The sequence below is a fragment of the Ciconia boyciana genome, chromosome 23 (genome assembly GCF_034638445.1).
Source record: "Ciconia boyciana chromosome 23, ASM3463844v1, whole genome shotgun sequence".
In the NCBI taxonomy this organism is placed as follows: Eukaryota; Metazoa; Chordata; class Aves; order Ciconiiformes; family Ciconiidae; genus Ciconia; species Ciconia boyciana.
The window spans coordinates 4,464,785-4,481,916 of record NC_132956.1 but is presented as its reverse complement, the minus strand read 5'-3'; the positions used below and the strand labels follow the sequence as shown (position 1 = coordinate 4,481,916).

The 17,132-nt window shown below is 47.8% G+C and overlaps 2 protein-coding genes and 1 long non-coding RNA gene across 3 annotated transcripts in view; 1 reads left to right on the top strand and 2 right to left on the bottom strand.

Annotated features, from left to right (window-relative positions):
• Positions 1–261: 261 nt before the first annotated feature.
• On the bottom strand, positions 262–1,971 carry LOC140643278 (uncharacterized). Its single transcript, XR_012039550.1, has 3 exons — positions 1,892–1,971; positions 1,143–1,310; positions 262–391 (listed from the first exon to the last, which is right to left on the bottom strand). It is a non-coding gene; the product is annotated as an uncharacterized lncRNA (long non-coding RNA).
• Positions 1,972–1,997: 26 nt separating this feature from the next.
• On the top strand, positions 1,998–9,046 carry UQCC2 (ubiquinol-cytochrome c reductase complex assembly factor 2). Its single transcript, XM_072844849.1, has 4 exons — positions 1,998–2,194; positions 7,653–7,727; positions 8,080–8,149; positions 8,868–9,046. Exons 1-4 carry the CDS (start codon positions 2,057–2,059, stop codon positions 8,960–8,962), a joined length of 378 nt encoding a protein of 125 aa, XP_072700950.1. The 5' UTR covers positions 1,998–2,056; the 3' UTR covers positions 8,963–9,046.
• Positions 9,047–10,075: 1,029 nt separating this feature from the next.
• ITPR3 (inositol 1,4,5-trisphosphate receptor type 3) overlaps positions 10,076–17,132 on the bottom strand; it is a 43,291-nt gene continuing 36,234 nt past the window's right edge. Inside the window, exons 49-58 of the mRNA XM_072844844.1 lie at positions 16,154–16,279; positions 15,460–15,632; positions 15,182–15,346; positions 14,496–14,688; positions 13,883–13,978; positions 13,327–13,451; positions 12,887–13,052; positions 12,007–12,167; positions 11,347–11,508; positions 10,076–11,009 (exon numbers count right to left, since the gene is read on the bottom strand). Of these exons, the coding sequence (XP_072700945.1) occupies positions 10,941–11,009; positions 11,347–11,508; positions 12,007–12,167; positions 12,887–13,052; positions 13,327–13,451; positions 13,883–13,978; positions 14,496–14,688; positions 15,182–15,346; positions 15,460–15,632; positions 16,154–16,279 (1,436 nt within the window). The 3' untranslated portion in view covers positions 10,076–10,940. The remainder of the gene's footprint in view (positions 11,010–11,346; positions 11,509–12,006; positions 12,168–12,886; positions 13,053–13,326; positions 13,452–13,882; positions 13,979–14,495; positions 14,689–15,181; positions 15,347–15,459; positions 15,633–16,153; positions 16,280–17,132) is intronic.

Genomic DNA, 17,132 nt, shown 5'->3' with positions numbered 1-17,132 from the left:
GTCTGAACAGATTGCAGCATTACTTTCAACTCATGCTCAACGCTACGGGCTGAACGCAAAGACACAAGCAGGAGAGAAAAACGCACACCCTGACATTCACACTCCACGTGCCCAGCACTTGCGAGACGGTCGGGTGTTCTCCGTACAGCGTGGGTGTTGAAACACAGACGTACGAGATGCTGCGGAGGTTCTGTGCTGCTTAAGGTGTAAAAGCAGGGGGACCTCAGACCAAGAACTGGACCTTGCACACGTTTAATATCCCTGCAGGATTGTAACAGGGTATATTTCAGACACTTTCTAAGCAACGGGCTCCGTAGGGGCTGGAAGTATGGGAATGCGATGATTCTGTCAGATATCAGTCACAAAAAACATTCACATCAAGGTATTTTTGCTTAAAAAAAAGAAAAAAAAAGAAAAAAAAAGTGTGAGATTGAGTCAGGGACTAAACGTTAAAGGTCACCTAGAAATTCTTTGATACAAATATCATGTGTGTGCTTGGAAGAGACAATAACAGAAGACTCAAAATAATGTTTACAGCTTTTGTGGACGTATTTTATTATTATGGAACAAACATAATTCCTTCCTGCATGGTGTGGGAAACGTGAAAGAGAAGTCCTTACACAAGGAATAGAGCTACAGAACCCCGTTACTGGGGAGTGGGGATATAAATAAAATTGTCCAAGTAACTCTCACCTGTTGCCCATCTCTTTTTCACTTCCATAGCATCCTTAAGTTACATTACAGTTTAGGGCTGTATGTTTTGAAGAAAGCCGTTATCTCCACAGGTTTAAACACCAGATCTCAAGGGAGACCCCTTCACTTGTATTTTACTGCATGCAGCTGGTGAATTGCTACAATTTATAGCTGGAAAATTTAAGTCATCTGGCCCAGTTGCATATTTTATTTGGCCTAAAGTCCATCTGGGAAGACCTCATTATTTACTGGATATTGTTCACAGTGTTGCATATTTCTCGCCCACAAACTCAGACGACTATAAAAACTAAGCCACAAACACGGCTTCAATAGTGACAGGATTGAGTCATCAATTGTCTTGGGTCACACGCGTGCACCCGTGGTCCTGTGCTCAGTGCTAATTGCAGCTGGTAATGGGGTTTATACTGATGGGGTTTATACAGACTCACCTCAGCGTCTCCATCGCTGCTGAGCCTCCGGCTGGGTGCGCACACCGGGACGTCAGGTCTGAAAGTGGGGAAGGATGAAGAAGCATCTAAGCATGACACCAGCAGCTGAGCCCCTCGTCAGCAGAGCAGAACACCCCCCTTGGCTGCACACCTCACCTGCCGTTGCTCCTGGAAAGAAAACAGCAACCTGTTGCTTGCATAGTGATAGAAGGCACCCCGCATATACGAGCACATAATTATCAAGTATTTAACCATTTGCCTGCCAAGAGGAGGAGCTCTGGGCCAGCATACAACCTTAGGTACTCTATGTAGAGAAGGGGAAAAACAGGCAAGACTTTCTAGGTTTTAAAACGGCCAGAAGCCAAGCATTAAGGTAGCTATTATGTGCTGCGCTGCTGGCTGCCTGGCCCGGGTATCTGCAGCACCGCAGGAGCAAGATCCCTTCGCCAGCAGCACAAAGCACGACGCTTGGCAGCGTAGGCAGCAATCTAGCAAATGAATAGGCAACACCAGGCTGCTCATCAGCTGCCTTTCAAAAACACAGGGGAGGCTGTGAGCCCCCGGGGGTGCTCGGAGCGCTGATTAAGAACAGCGTTGCTCCCTAGGCCTCGACCTTTCGGCGGCCTAGGCCTGCGGGGCCTGAGGGCACAGCAGCGGCCTGAGGGCCTCGCCTGGCAGTTCTCCCAGACCTCACCGGAACGGGAGGGAAGGTGGATGGGGCAGCCTCTTGGCAGCCCCCCCGAGCCCACCTTTTCGCTGCTGCCCGCCAGGGCACAGCCCTGAGAGGCAGCGCCTGACCCCCCTCAACGCCCTCCCGCCAAGGACCGCCCGCGCCGCGCATGCGCAGCCCCGCCGGACCCCTCTCGCCTGCCGTAGGTCACGTGATCCTTCCATGGCCGGCGCCGCCGGTAGCGATGGCGGCCACCCGGTACCGGCGGTTCCTGAAGCTCTGCGAGGAGTGGCCGGTGGAGGAGACGAAGCGGCAGCGGGACTTGGGCATCTTCCTGCGGCAGCGGGTGGCGCAGGCCTTCCGGGAGGGGGAGAACACCCAGGTGAGGGCGGGGGGGGTGGCGGGGCGGCAGGGCCTGCTCGGGGGGGGGGGGGGGCGGCGAGGCGGGGCCTGGGCCGCGCAGGCGCCTCTTCCCTCCCGTTCTCCGACGGTGGGGGGGCCGGGGGCGGTTTAGCGGTCTGTCTGAGGCGGTTTTTGGGCAGAAACCTCGGGAGTTTGGTGCTGACACGAGGTGCCCCCCGCCTCGGAGCTCGCTCAGTTGCAGTTGAGGAGAAGGTTGTGTCTGTGGTAGTGAAAGCGGTTTCCCTCGGCTCTCCTCAGAGCCCCGCAGAGCTTCCCTCGGGGCCCAGGACAGGCCGGTGTGTGAACACCCCGCTCGCCTTTGAAACACAGGCCTGAGTCAGCCCCAGTCAGCCACGTCCCTTGTTCCTCACGTAGGACAAACTGTGGTTTATACCCGATTTTTGCCCCGTTTACGCTATGTGCTTTGGAGAACCCATTCCCGTGGTTATGGAGGTGGGATACAAAACACTGTGAATTTGTCAGCACTGTGCTAGAACCTAGTTAATTAGTGTGTTTTGCTTACCATGATGAGTAGCCAGGGATCAGGTTAGGAAAGCTAGAGCCCTGATAGAATGAAATCTGGCCAGGGACGTCAAGGGCAACAAGAAAAGCTTCTATAGGTACATCGGTGATAAAAGAAAGACTAGGGAAAATGTGGGCCCACTCTGGAAGGAAATGGGAGACCTGGTTACCTGGGATATGGAGAAGGCTGAGGTACTCAACGACTTTTTTGCCTCAGTCTTCATCGGCAAGTGCTCAAGCCACACCGCCCAAGTTGCAGAAGGCAAAGGCAGGGACTAGGAGAATGAAGAACGGCCCACTGTAGGAGAAGATCAGGTTCGAGACTATGTAAGGAACCTGAAGGTGCACAAGTCCATGGGGCCTGATGAGATGCATCTGCAGGTCCTGAGGGAACTGGCAGATGAAGATGCTAAGCCACTATCCATCATATTTGAGAAGTTGTGGCAGTCCGTTGAAGTTCCCACTGACTGGAAAAGGGGAAACAAACCCCCCATTTTTAAAAAGGGAAAAAAGGAAGACCCGGGGAACTACAGGTCAGTCAGTCTCACCTCTGTGCCCGGCAAGATCATGGAGCAGATCCTCCTGGAAACTATGCTAAGGTACATGGAAAATAAGGAGGTGATTGGTGACAGCCAACATGGCTTCACTAAGGGCAAATTGTGCCTGACAAATTTGGTGGCCTTCTACGATGGGGTTACAGCGTTGGTGGATAAGGGAAGAGCAACTGACGTCATCTACCTGGACTTGTGCAAAGCATTTGACGCTGTCCTGCACGACATCCTTGTCTCTAAATTGGAGAGACATGGATTTGCTGGATGGACCACTCGGTGGATAAGGAATTGGCTGGATGGTCGCACTCAAAGAGTTGCAGTCAACGGCTCAATGTCCAAGTGGAGACCGCTGACAAGTGGCCTTCCTCAGGGGTCGGTACTGGGACCGGTGCTGTTGAACATCTTTGTCAGTGACACGGACAGTGGGATTGAGTGCACCCTCAGCAGGTTTGCCGACGACACCAAGCTGTGTGGTGCGATCAACACGCTGGAGGGAAGGGATGCCATCCAGAGGGACCCTGACAGGCTTGAGAGGTGGCCCGTGCGAACCTCATGAAGTTCAGGAGGGCCAAGTGCAAGGTCCTGCACATGGGTCAGGGCAATCCCGAGCACAAATACAGGCTGGGCATGTTGCATTAAAAGTTACTGTCACGTAGGAGTCTGAGGAGTGGCTGGGGGGGGGAACCCTCCCGTTGAGTCCCGAGGTTCAGACAGGACCCCCTTGCTTTCTAAACTCCTTCTCAGAGAGGAGTCTAGGTGCAGCTAAGTCCAGTCTTAGTCTCAGACTTGGTCAACGGTTTATTTTCTAAGGACTGTATATGTAGCCACCCATCAGTCAATGTTCGCCTGTCAGAGCCATCTCAGGGCTTTCACTGAAACAGCTTCACAAAGTTGATTAAGGTGACAGCGTTAATTTGACAACGTTATAAGTCCGGTCGTGTTCAGCGTACTGAACTTCACGATTACGGATTCACAAATAACGCGCTGCACCCCCAGTCTAGTCATGTTGCATGAACTATCATGGCCACACTTAAAGAGTCTGGTCGTGTTCGATGAGAACTACCACGGCTAGATTAATGAAGAGCGCAGTTTATTAAAGCAACAGACACACAGGTTCTTTTGGATTACTGGTGATAAATTCACTGTCTTCAAAGCACGTGCAAATACCAAGAGTATGAGTAACACTGCCAGCTCAAACCTGTTAAAAGATAATAAAGTAACTCTATAGAGATTTCTAAGTTTCCTGGGGAAGCACTTGGTATACCAAGTGTTCGACTCTTACCCAAAGGCGTCCCGATGTGGGGGAAGAGAGGCTCAGCCCGTCGACTGATCTCAGAGGTCAGTGGTATGCGATGGTGTCTTCCCTAACGTTCTCTCTCTCTTAAGCCATTTTATACTATCTTTCACCTTTCAGGTGGAGCTTGAGTGACTCTAGTCATACATACCTTTGTTAGGATTGGTGTCAAGTTTTTCTCGCTTTTCCTTTAAAGGTATAAACTAGGAGAATTCAAAGCGCAAGCTCAGTGAGGGGTGGTTGCACCTTGGAGGCGGGTAGCTTTTGGGATGGAGGTGTGTTTTGGTATTATAACGATGTTATAATGAGCAAAGTTCACCAAAAGGACAGCATTTTGTCGAAAAGATGACAGACTGTTGGCCCAGGGTAGCAAATATGCAGCTTATCAGTTCCATGGTACCTTCAAGTTCCCATATTATCACAGAGCCTGGCTGTGGTATCTCCAAACCGCTCCACCCTCTGAGCAGTTCCTCTTAGAGCCAACACACCAAGTTCCCCTGGCGTTGCCGACATCTAAGCTTGTGGGCCTAGGGAACTTCCATGGAATGGATTCCTCGCATGTCAGCCGCACGCCACCTGGGAAGCTTCTTCAATGCTGTGCCTTACCTAAAAGTGTGAATATAAATTTAATTTCTAAGTGACCTCCAGCAATTATTCCACAGGGTGGAGAATGGATTGAGAGCAGCCCTGAGGAGAAGGACGTGGGGGCTTGGTTGATGAGAAGCTCAACATGACCCAGCAGCGTGCACTTGCAGCCCAGAAAGCCAACCGTATCCTGGGCTGCATTAAAGAAGCGTGACCAGCAGGTCGAGGGAGGTGATTTTCCCCCTCTACTCCGCTCTCATGAGACCCCACCTGGAGTACTGTGTCCAGCTCTGGGGCCCCCAACATAAGAAGGACATGGACCTGTTGGAGTGAGTCCAGAGGAGGCCATGAAGATGATCAGAGGGCTGGAGCACCTGTCCTATGAAGACAGGCTGAGAGAGTTGGGGTTGTTCAGCCTGGAGAAGAGAAGGCGCCGGGGAGACCTTATAGCAGCCCCCCAGTACCTGAAGGGGCCTAGAAGAAAGCTGGAGAGTGACTTTTTGCAAGGGCAAGTAGTGATAGGACAAGGGGTAATGGCTTTAAACTGAAAGAGGGGAGATTTAGATTAGATAGCAGGAAGAAAGTCTTCCCTGTGAGGGTGGTGAGGCACTGGCACAGGTTGCCCAGAGAAGTTGTGGATGCCTCAGTCCCTGGAAGCGTTCAAGGTCAGGTTGGATGGGGCTTTGAGCAACCTGGTCTAGTGGAAGGTGTCCCTGCCCATGGCCGGGGGGTTGGAACTAGATGATCTTTAAGGTCCCTTCCAACCCAAACCATTCTATGACAAGATGATAGCACAATGCAGTGGAGTGTACATAGTGAGTACATGCAGTGTGGAGTACATAGTGAAATGCAACATGGCCTGGCGCTGTTAGGATGCAGCAGTTATAAAATTGGATTCCGGCTACAGTTGTAATTGTGTTGGAGGTTAGGCTTTGGTGCTGAAATAAATTAGATAAGCTAATACTTGACTTGGGCTGCAGACCTTTATAGGCTTGGAGGTGGTGCTGTGGAATGTAAATGTGCCCTGTCTTAGCATAAAAACATTGTTCCAGATATGCGTTTTCTACTTCAAGGGGCCATTATAGGCACCTAATTCTATATTGGTCACCAGAATAGTCTGCAGCAGACATTTCGGAAAGTGCTTATTGCTTTTTCATATGCTCAGGACAGCTGAATATGCTGCAGCAATTGGCTACAAGATCCCAAAGCTGCCACTCATCTTGAAAATCTAAATTGATGCCTGCAGCACCGATGTCAATTTGTATGTGTAAAGGCTTAATACAGCAAAGGGAAATGTACTGGCAGACAGCAGGAGGAATGTATGAGAAAAGAACTAGAACCATATAGGATACTTTATCAGTCTAATGTCTGTTTTATTCACATGGAGTAAGATTTGCTGATTTTTACGAGGGGGGAATACTGTTCCTGCTACCTGTTTAATAGCTATTTCTGCTGTCATTACTAAAACATTAGCAGGGTCATTTGAAATGTGACTGCAAGATACGTTAAGCTGAAGATCACCTGCAGTGTGATGGTGCTTACTCTTGGCAGTCTGTCTGTTCCTCTATCCTCTCTCCTGCAGCAGCCATTACCTACGGAATAAGGAGAGCCTTCCCTTAATTTTCCTAGTTTGTGCAGAGAAGGCATTACCCGCCTTGTGCTGAACCTGTGCCAATGTCCCAAGGACAGATGAGCCGTGTCATTTTATCCTGACATGTTTCTGTTGATACTATTCTTATTCATGTATCCATTTTAATCATTTATATTTGATGTCATCAAGCAGCAATGCAGTGTTCTGGTTGAGTTGGCCCCCATTGTAAAATAGAAAAACAAGATGACATGCCATCCACACTGCTAAATAGATGGCTCTGCAGGGCAGATGCACCTGTCCGAGGCACCTAAATAATACCTAAACTGAGCAGAGGTTTAGGTATTAGCAAAATCTTTCCAACTTACTTGACCAAAATAGTAATCCATATACCCTTCCCAAGCTGTTCAGTGTCTTTCATGCTGCTTCTCCCTAATCAATTATAAACTATTTTTAGCCTGCACCAGGATTTTCTAACTTCCATCCTAGTACGTTATCCTATTTGCTGCTTTAGAATAAAACAGGCGACAAAACTGGCCTTTGAGCAAGAAGTCTCGCAGATTTCACAGCAGTGGCCAATAAACATGAGAAGAAAACTGTCCAGCAATATTCTCATTAACTGTGTATGCACAGTTGATCTGTCAAATCTTTTTGAGCAGAGTTTAAGGTCAATTCTGGAAATCATGTGCTTCGTTATTCTTGTAGGCCAAGCTGCTAAGAATTGGAAGAAAATGGTCTGCATTCTGGAGCAGCATAATAGGGGTCACCAGCATCCTACATTGCACTGAGAAGTTACCTAAGCTGCTCCTTGACTGTCCTTCTCACAAGCTTGAAACGAGGTGGTTTTTGCTGTGGAGGTTTAAAATAAGACTTGTGCGATACTTTTATCCCTTTCTAGATTGCTGACCCTGAGACCTGTGACCGAATGTACGAGAGCTTAGTCAGAATCCACACCAACTACTACAAAAACAAGGTGAGCTTTGGCATTAGCTGTCGTCCCTCTTTTAGGGGGTGAGTCACCACCTACTGCAGTTGGCTGCCGCGTCCCAGCAGGGAATGTGTAACAGACAAATGAGCGGTCAGGCGGATGCAGCACTACCTGGTGCCTTTGGTCACTCCGGGAAAGCTGCAGACATCTTGGCCTCCATGACATGTATGAACAATGCCGATGATAGTTCTTGATATGTATGAACAGAATTCTTAGAGCTTGACTGAAAATGAGCGCAGACTCTACTGTATGGTGACATTTTTACCTGTTTTAATGCACTACAAGTAACATCATTCTCTCTCTCTCTCTCCTCTCACCTACTTGCTCACTTGTGAAGTATCCACGCCTGAGAGAGACAAGCTTCACTGGACTGACGGTAGAAGACTGCAAGATGATACTAGCAACAGGTACTAATACTGTGCTTGATCGGAGAATAAGAGAATAAGTAGACAAAGTACATTCCAGTCTTTGTGGTGTTCACTGCATCACTTCTACTAAACACCTGTGACTAAAGGACAGAATGGGACTGCCGTGCAAGTATAGTAGGATGTTTGTTTAATGTTAATAATTAAGGAGATCTTCAGTAATCTAGCAGGGCAAAAAGCTGATTGATTGTATTTTGCAGTGGGCAGGAACAGCAAAGGGTTTGCAAGGGCTCTTTGAGATCAGATAGCAGGAGCTATGTGAAAGAAATGCACGTTTGCTACATCATTCAAAAAAATGCTCAGCTTCTCTTTCACCATGTTCAAATTCCCTTCAGTATTTCTCCTTTTGTATTAGACTTTGAGAGAAAACAAGGTACCACGATGCAGAAATACTCTCAGCCAGATCATTTATTAAGTGCAAGGTAGGAAGCTAGTGCAGTTTTGTTCTGCTCCAGTTCCTAACTTTGATTGCAGTGCGTGGAAACTGAATATTAGTTGTTAGTGGTAAGGGACTCCCTGCACAATTGATTGGAAGGGAAAACAAACTTGCCTCAGGCCCTGAAATAGAAATTCATTAAGAAGATGAAAAGTCAAAAAAGGAAAATATATGTAAGGCAAAGCTTTTATACGAGGGCTTTCATTCCTTTGCTTTTCTGCTTTTCTTCCTCTTTCTCCATCTCTCTCTCTTCTCCTTTTGCAGACATTCTGAAACAGATGGAAGACATGAAAAAAGGGACATGGAAAAAACTGCGAGAAAAGTTTTATGCCAAGAAACCTGAAGAGGAGTCGAAGTGATAGGCTAACTCCCAGATTCTCCACTGTATATATTCCTAAAGCACTGTATGTTGCTGTGATGAATAAAACCATTTATTCCTTTTAGCAACAGCATTTTTGTTCAGACCGACACCTTACACCCTTCATATTTAAGTGCCCCCTCTTTTTTCCCCTGAAAATCTAGGGCATAGCTTAACCCATCTGTCCTGAAACCATATTGGAGCAATGTAGTGTAGAGGAAAGAACTTTGTGGTGTTAGACCTGATCCTTTGTGTTACAAGAAATGGAACAACCTGGAGAGGCACAGAGCAAGTAGGTACAACCATGTTAGCTTTAAATTTGCTTGTGAAGAGAACAATAGTGATGATGTGAAAATATAGCTATGCCTGTGTTTCTGTGTGTTAGCACTGGTAACAGTGAAATTGAGGGAGGGATAATTTTAATAATCACATTTATTTTCCTTTTGAGAAGACACAGGAGAGGACTGAGGGTGACTGTTTACTGTGCTGCCAGTGGAGCAGAGTAAGAGTTTAACTGAGATTTCAGTCAAATGCAGCGGTGTGTTGCTGGTCCAGCTAGCTATATGCAGATTTCCCTCACCGTAAGAGAAGGTTCCATATGGGTTACTGCATACCTGAGGGACAAAGATAGGTTTTAGTGACATGTTGGTATATAGGGCCATAAGGAAATCCCAAGTGTGATTACTCCATTGCTATGGCCTAATTTTATTCCTTTTTAAAGCTTTAATGCTTGCAAAGTGTCTGTTCTTGGGAGGCAGAGGCACAGGACTGTAGTTGGGGTGGCTACAGCACTGCTTGGCTTGGGAAGGATGAGTGTCTAGAACACAGCTATGCCAGGACTCTGCTTGGCTCCAGGCAGCACCAACAGCTGATCCTTTTTATGTATTTGAACAGCATTTTCCTGGCAAGTAGTGAAAGAATTTGAAACTTTGCAGCAGGCTCTAATCCAAAGCTTCAGAAAACAAGGCTGGTGTTCAAGGTAGTTCTTCATGGTAGCATTCTTCTCCATCTTCAGACTGGAGCATTGTACTACATTTTAAAGTTTAACAGCTGGAGCCGAGAGCATTGGGTTGTGGAGCACCTTGGGTAATACAGCCCTGGTTTGGCCTCAGGTCTTTGGATTGTTCTGTGTTTCTATTTATAACAGCCCCATTACATACCAGAGTGCACAGGAAGGGTGTTTTCTTTACCATGTTTAAGGTTTTATTATAACATGATTTTGTATTTAATTTATTTAAGGCAGTTTACACTTTAGTTCTTAAGTAACAGTAACAACAACAACAAAAAAAGTAAAACATTACACCAGAGATGAAACTAAAACACAGGACACCCCTTCACAGTGAACTCCTGTAAACCTGCAGTTTCCTACTGCTACTGTCCAGATACTCCGCCACAGAAGGCAAAAGACTAGTTCGCACTAGTACAAGCTTAGATATTTTAACTCATCTGGTGAGTTAAATTAACAAATCCATCTCCTTGAGTTTAGCTCCTCTTTACCATGCCACAGTGACGAACAGAATTCTTTAAATGGAGAGGGATCAGCATGGAGCAGGTACAGCAAATATGAGGGCTGGTTTGCAAAGATCCACATGTACTAGTGCCACTCTCGGAATAAGTTAACTGTTGCAGCTGTAGGTGGAGGCCATCAGAATGTAGCACATGGAGATAAAGATACAACTCTCCACATTTGCAAAATAAAGAGTTATTGCAATGAGGAATAAAAGTCTTGTATAATTTATCTTCCTACAAGGGCATTAGGGTAACATGTGGGTCCAGGTATCATGAGGAATCCTGGCCAGTCCCTGGTTCCTGAATTGCTTACAAGCGCTCTAAGGAAAATGTTGACTGTGAAGCCCTTCCGCATGGTCTGGCTTTCTCTGCTAGTGACATCCATGCATGGAACCCAGGAAGAAGCAGCCTCGTTAGCTGATACATATGTGTAGTCCCTCCGTGGGTGAAGCTGATGCGTCTTCTCCGTCTTAGTGGTTCATGGTATTCTGGACATCCACAAACCCCATCCTTTGTCTGCGCTTCCGTTGCTCTGTCATCTGGAGTTCAAACAAGGACACAAGTGAGGTAGGAAACCAAGCCGCCTGTCTCTTCACTAACATGCTCCTCCAGTGGCTGCTTTAAGCATCTGCCAGAAAACCCTGTGAGTTGGACTCTAGCTGATGAGGAAGTAAAGTATCAAAAAGTACTTGTCCCAGGTGTCCCTGACCCCCCCCAAGAGAGCTGCAGGAGCCCTTTGCTGTGTATCTGAAGGTGTACAGGCTTGGGCTGGTTCTGCCTCCTGTTCTTTGCAATCGGTGTCTATTGTGGTAAGGACAGCGGGTTTCTACAGTCAGGTGTTCTTCAAGTGTTTCTATTTTAAAAAGTGTTTAGTACCTGTTCCTTCAGCTCATTCAGCTGGGAGGTGAGATGGGACACCAGCTTCATCGTGGTGTTGAGTTTGTCTTGAAGATTTCGGATCTCATTCTGTTCCCCTTCCCCTTCGTTGCTGACCAGGGACATGGCTCGCATCCGGGGGAACCAGTCAAGGTTCTTATTCTGGAAAGGCAACCACGGAGAACGGGAGTTGGAGGGGGGTGAGGAGGAGGGAAGAGACCTGGTAGGATTTAACAGGAAGCCTGCCTGTGCTTAGGGATTAAAGAAATTCTCAAAGGCTCATCTTGTCTGTGTCTTTGCAAATTTTCCATGAATAGTCCATTTCCAGCTTTTCTCTTACAGCCTCCTGGGCTCAAGTTCAGAAGCTTTTCTTTTCTAAATTTCCTTTCCCTCCCTTCTTGCCTTGAAATCACCTTGAAGTCACACGCTCTACTGCTTGGTTCTGCCCTTGGTTCAATCCTTAAATACACAGTACAAAACATCAAATAGACAATGTGTTGCTGGCTGAGATTGCAACGAACTGAGGCACAACAACATTATTAAATATTTTCCAAAAGCTCCTTCTCAAAACTTTCTCTTTGGCAAGCCCATTGTTCTCAACTATTTCCCTGGGGTAGGCAGGTTGCAATAGCGAAAGAGCTGCCCTGAGAGGACGTGTACCTTTATCATCTGCGCCACGTAACTCTCTGGCCCGGTGTAGTCTGTCTTGTTCTTCACCCGCACCAGCACTATGAAGTACAAGTAGTTCCACATGTTGTGCTCATACTTAATATGCTCCTCAAAGGACACTGTCTTGTTGTCAAACTTGTCCCTTTCAAGTCCTGGGAAAGGCAGTCAAGAACAGAGAAGGTGGAGGGAGGAGATGGGGAAGGGAGGAGAAGGTAAGAAGTGAGCAAGCAAACAAATGTGAAAGGAAGTACAGATAATTGCATCCTCTCCCAGGTGTGACTTTCAAGAAGTGCTTTTAATAATTAGTTGGCATTTAGCACACAACAAGCATCCAAAATGGGGAAAATAACCCCGTTGTGTATCCAGGAGGCTTCTATTTAAAGGACTACTAGCTATGCTTCCTGCCTATATATCTGAAAGCATAAAATGCACCCAGTGGATCTTTTAAGACAAAACCAGCTAGACTTACTGGGAGTTTTCCCTTTTTTTTGGATGCCTTCCTATGACTGAAAGCATTCCAGAACATTTTCTGTATTTTATTTCCTTAGTAATATGGTGCTTTTTTTTTTCACTGGCTAAGTGATGGTCTCAGGAGTGATAGATGCACATCGACAAGAACTCCACAATGTGGCAGGTTTAGTTTAACACCTCATTAACAGAAGGCGAGAAACAATACAGACAATTTCCCCTCTCAGTTTGTGTCCTTGTTTAAGCCTCCTCACACTGCAGTGACCCATCGGTGAACAGATTTAAGTTTTGCTGTGAACCAAAGGAAAACGAGAAAGCAGCTGAAACTCCTTTCCTTCCCTCAACCTTAGAAGAGAGGAAGAGCTTTGGGGCAATTCCTATACACCGAGGTCCCAGCGCTCACCACATATGAAACAGGTGGTCTTCAGTATCTCTTCCTTCTTTTGCTTCTCGCTCCTCAGATCAGCAAAAGTGTCAATAATGACCCCAAAGATGAGGTTAAGGACGATGATAATGACAATAAAGAAGAAGAGGAGGTCGTAGACAACTCGAGCAGGAAACAAGGACTCCTGTAATGGATGAAAGGGATGAACGATGTCTCTTGCACACCTCTCCTCTAGCCACTCCGACCATGCTGCCTCGTTACAGGGGCCATGGGCTGAGGGTGCCAGGTGAGGAGGAATAAAAGGTGTGATAGGGGAAGAGAGGAGGAAAGCACTGGAGGACAGTGTGGGGGACAGAGCTGGAAGTGTCACTGTTTCCAGGGAGGGAGGGCAGCTGCGTGTCAGTATATGCAGCGGGATTTAGGAGAAAAAAGGGGTCCTGCGTGCTGCCCAAACTCACATCCTTCGATGGCTTCCGCAGAATGTCACCCACGCCCCCACCGTTCCTCAGGCCGTGGTTCAGGACAGTGACGATGCACATGAGCAGCGTGTCGCAGGCGCGTTCCCACTGGTCAGTGTCTGTTTCTAGAGTACCGGAGGGGGAAATAAAAGCAAAAAGCCAGAGCATAGACAGGGCAGAAGTACCAGACCATTGCAAAGAATCCAGAGCTGCGGGGATGACTCTGATGCAGTGGCAAATCTCCTGGGAGCAGATGCTTGTTTTGGATCTCCCAGCCAGCAACTTCCCAGCAGCTCCTCCAGCTTGCTTCTTGCTGTGGAGGTGTTTGGCTGAGCGCTCCTGAAGCTCTCGCTTTCTTTATGACTAAATAGAATCGACTTCAACATTTTTTATGCCAGGGTCAGTGCAAAATTATCAGGCAAGAGGCCTGCAATGTGCCAGAAAGTAGGTTGTTTGTTTCCATCTTTGAAAAGCTAGAATTTTTCTGAGCTCGCTGACAAACCAGGCAGCCAACCTACTCTGCCGCTGAGTTGACCTTTCTAATGAGCTCACTTACCTTCCAAGGCAGTGGGCACAGCAGAGCAGCTAATTTTGTCACTGCTGCATGACTCCATGAAGGTCTCCATGTTCCTTTGCATCCCCAAGGGGTCACCTGCAAGTAAAAAGAGACCACAGCTTTGTTAGAGCATCAACTTGCCTTAGTAAAGCTCTTCACTGCGGTCACAGGTGCTTTTCAACTGCCCCTTCTTGTAGCTTTCAAACTTCTTGGGAAAAAAAAGTTGCTTCGCATTCTCCTAGCCTTTTCTAGGCCTTGAATCTTTTGCTCAAGTTTCAGTAAGACCTCTACAGTGCTAAAGTGTCATTTGTCGCTGTCCACCCCCTTCTCTGCAATCACTCCCAGCCCCAAAACCCTGCTCTCTGCAGCTCAAGGTCCGTAAGTTGGCACAGGCAGCTGTCTTCTCTGCTAACCCCAACACCAGTGCTACCAGGAGTTTGTGCCAAGGGTATAAAAGCCACGATGCACGTGCACACGCAGACACGCGCGTGCTTTTGCAGCAAGGAGGGAGCAGGATCTCACGCAAGGGACCAGCTGCAGAAGGGGACCCACGCTCTGCCTGGCCCCTCTCCAGCCCAAGCACCGCAGCCAACCAGGGCAAGGCCTGAACAACCTTTGGCTTTGCTGTCCGGCAGCCGGTCCACCTCCAGGATGAAGTCATCCTTCAGGAACAGGAAGCCCACGATGGAGAAGAGGTAGACGAGGATGAGAGCCAGGAGCGCTGTCAGCAGGATGGAGCGCCCATTCCGCGTCACGCTTTTGATGACGTTAAACAAGGTCTCCTCACGGTAGATCAAGTCAAACAGCTGAAAGGACCCAGGAGCAAAGAAGTGCCGCGGGGTGCTTTTCTTGATAATGCCTGGCCTACCTATCTCCCCTTTTATCCTGAGATCTTGGATCACTCAGCAGACCTTGACTAAACTTTCACATAAAGCATTTAAGTTTCCCAACTTACTGCAGGGAAGCAGAGAAGAATGAAGTGACTTATGCACAGCAGGAAAGCCAAGAATAGGACACATGCACCCTGCCTCTGCCCTCACCAGCTCACGTTGTCTCCCAGCTGACCCAGATAAAGTACACGGTAGAGATTAGAAAGAGAGAGATAGCAAAAGACCAGGAGAGAGACAGTAATAGATACTGTCGGAAGGCAGAAAGATCAGCCTACACAAAGATTAGAGCACAGTGAATTGTTCTCACTGCTGTTATCAATCAGCCCCTGGAAGGTGTCACAGGAACCTTCTAGCTTCTAACAGAGCAGACTGGCTACCTCCGTGCCCCAAACATCTGCGTATATTGTACCAGGATGCTGTAGAAGAGTTCGTGCACAAAGAGTCCCAGGACGCTCGTCAGGATGTAGCCAACGTGGTAAAGAAATTCCACGTCCATGATCATGGCCTTGTAGCCTCGGATGAAGGTCCCACGATTGCCCACAAAGCTCACCACAAACACAATCTTGTTGGTCAGCTGGGGAACAACCAGAAATGGGAAGGAGTGGGGTTTGCTGCACTTTATGAATGCAGAAGAGCCTCCTGTGTAATGGGCTGCTATGCTATTTTTCCAGCGCATGGAGAACTTACATTGAGAGCTCCCAGTATGTTCAGAGTGAGTCCAATCCCCAAGTAATAAATCGATCGCAAGATCAGTGCCACGAGGAGCGGTCTGACGCCGTAGCGCTTAGTGAACAAGGCCATGATGGAGAAGCAGATCAGAATCCAGAAGAGCAGCGAGATCAGCGGGGAATCCAGCACTCCTGGGAAGAGAAGACCCACAGCAATTAAATGGCCTGAGATTACATGCACGCTGCCAGCTGACACTGTGCTGCTGTGCAGACTGTCCAGAAAAACTAACGTGCTGATTATCAGAGGGAAGAAAGAGAGAAATTATGCTTGACTGCAAAGACTAGTATTGACTAAGACGGTTCTTACTGATACATTTTCCTAACATCTTTTATCCGATATCTCAAACCCACTGTAAACGATGCAGGCTTTGCCTGACAGCAGGTACGTATTCTGTCATTGCTTCCCCCATGTTAGAAACAGGGAAAGCGCAGCCCAGGGAGAAGAGACTTTTTCCTGAGAAGGAAGCGGTGGGAGGGCTAGCAAGTGAAATCTTGACTCGATCCCTTCCTTTGACCAGCAGAAAGGACCTGGGGCTTTAGCAGTCAAAAGGAGACTGAGGGTAGGGGGAGTACAGGTAAGGGACCAGTTTTCCTGCATATGAAGGTCCCCTTTTTCTTCCACCTCGAGGAGCAGCAGCTGCTGGGGCACTTACCCATGGAAGTGGCTTCAACATAGGGGTAGAAGAAAGCAATGATTATGTTGATGAAGACAGCCAGGTTGAAGGAGATGCTTCCCCAGAGTGTCATTCTGCGGGAGAACCAGTACATCAGCGGCATGCCTGGAGGGAGAGGAGGCAGACACACACATCTCAGCCAACCTTGTGCCAACTGGGGAAGGCTTTGTCCTCCCAGACATCCGAAGGGCTTGGCTCAGTACAGCCAGCGGGCCCAGAGGGACCCTTGCCTCCCACTTCCTGCAAAACGTTAATAAAAGCTCCCTCCTTTTTGCTGAAATAGGAGTGCAAAGTTCAAAATGTTACTGCTCGCATTTCTTGGCTTCTCATCCCTTTGACCTGCTCTGGCACCTTGGAATCAGATCGGCTCCATTCTCCTCCTCACCCTCCTCCCCATCTCCCACCTCCTACAGCCTCGCCACTCGCGTCCTTCAAAACAACAGTGTCTTTGTGTTTTCAGCGCTGGTGCTCGGTCCCAGAGGGGACCCAGCCAGCAATTTCCCATCCATACTGGAAACTTGTTTCCTGCTGAATTCCTAAGACAGTTTTGACTGGATCTGCAAGTGTTTTCAGAGCTGCTACATTACTCCTTAGCTGCATCGCAGTATTTATAGTGTGACTACTGAGCTCCCGCTATTTTAAGCCAGGATTTCCATCCTGATGCAGCCCTGAAAGCACCTAAGCAGGTCTGCAGGGTGCAGAGAAACAAGTTTTACTTCCCCTATGTAGCTGCTAGATCCTGGCTTAGGAGAAGGCAACTGAAAACAAATGAAGAGAGTGCTTTCCACGGGAAAACACCTGCAGGTGTAATCCCAAGGAATGTGCTGTAAGATGCATTTCAGACTACCGAGGAACTGCACTAACAGGCATGGAGGAAATACATCCCTGGGATCTTGATTAACCTCCACTCCCTGCAAACTGCCAAGTGTGTTGTGCTCTACAGAGCAAGAGGCACAAG

Bases quoted from the DNA above. Each gene is read 5' to 3' on its own strand.
- UQCC2 (XM_072844849.1), top strand. From the start codon at position 2,057: ATGGCGGCCACCCGGTACCGGCGGTTCCTGAAGCTCTGCGAGGAGTGG. The intron at 2,195-7,652 runs GTGAGGGCGGGG...ATCCCTTTCTAG, and splicing joins GGGAGGGGGAGAACACCCAG to ATTGCTGACCCTGAGACCTG. The intron at 8,150-8,867 runs GTACTAATACTG...CTCCTTTTGCAG, and splicing joins CAAGATGATACTAGCAACAG to ACATTCTGAAACAGATGGAA.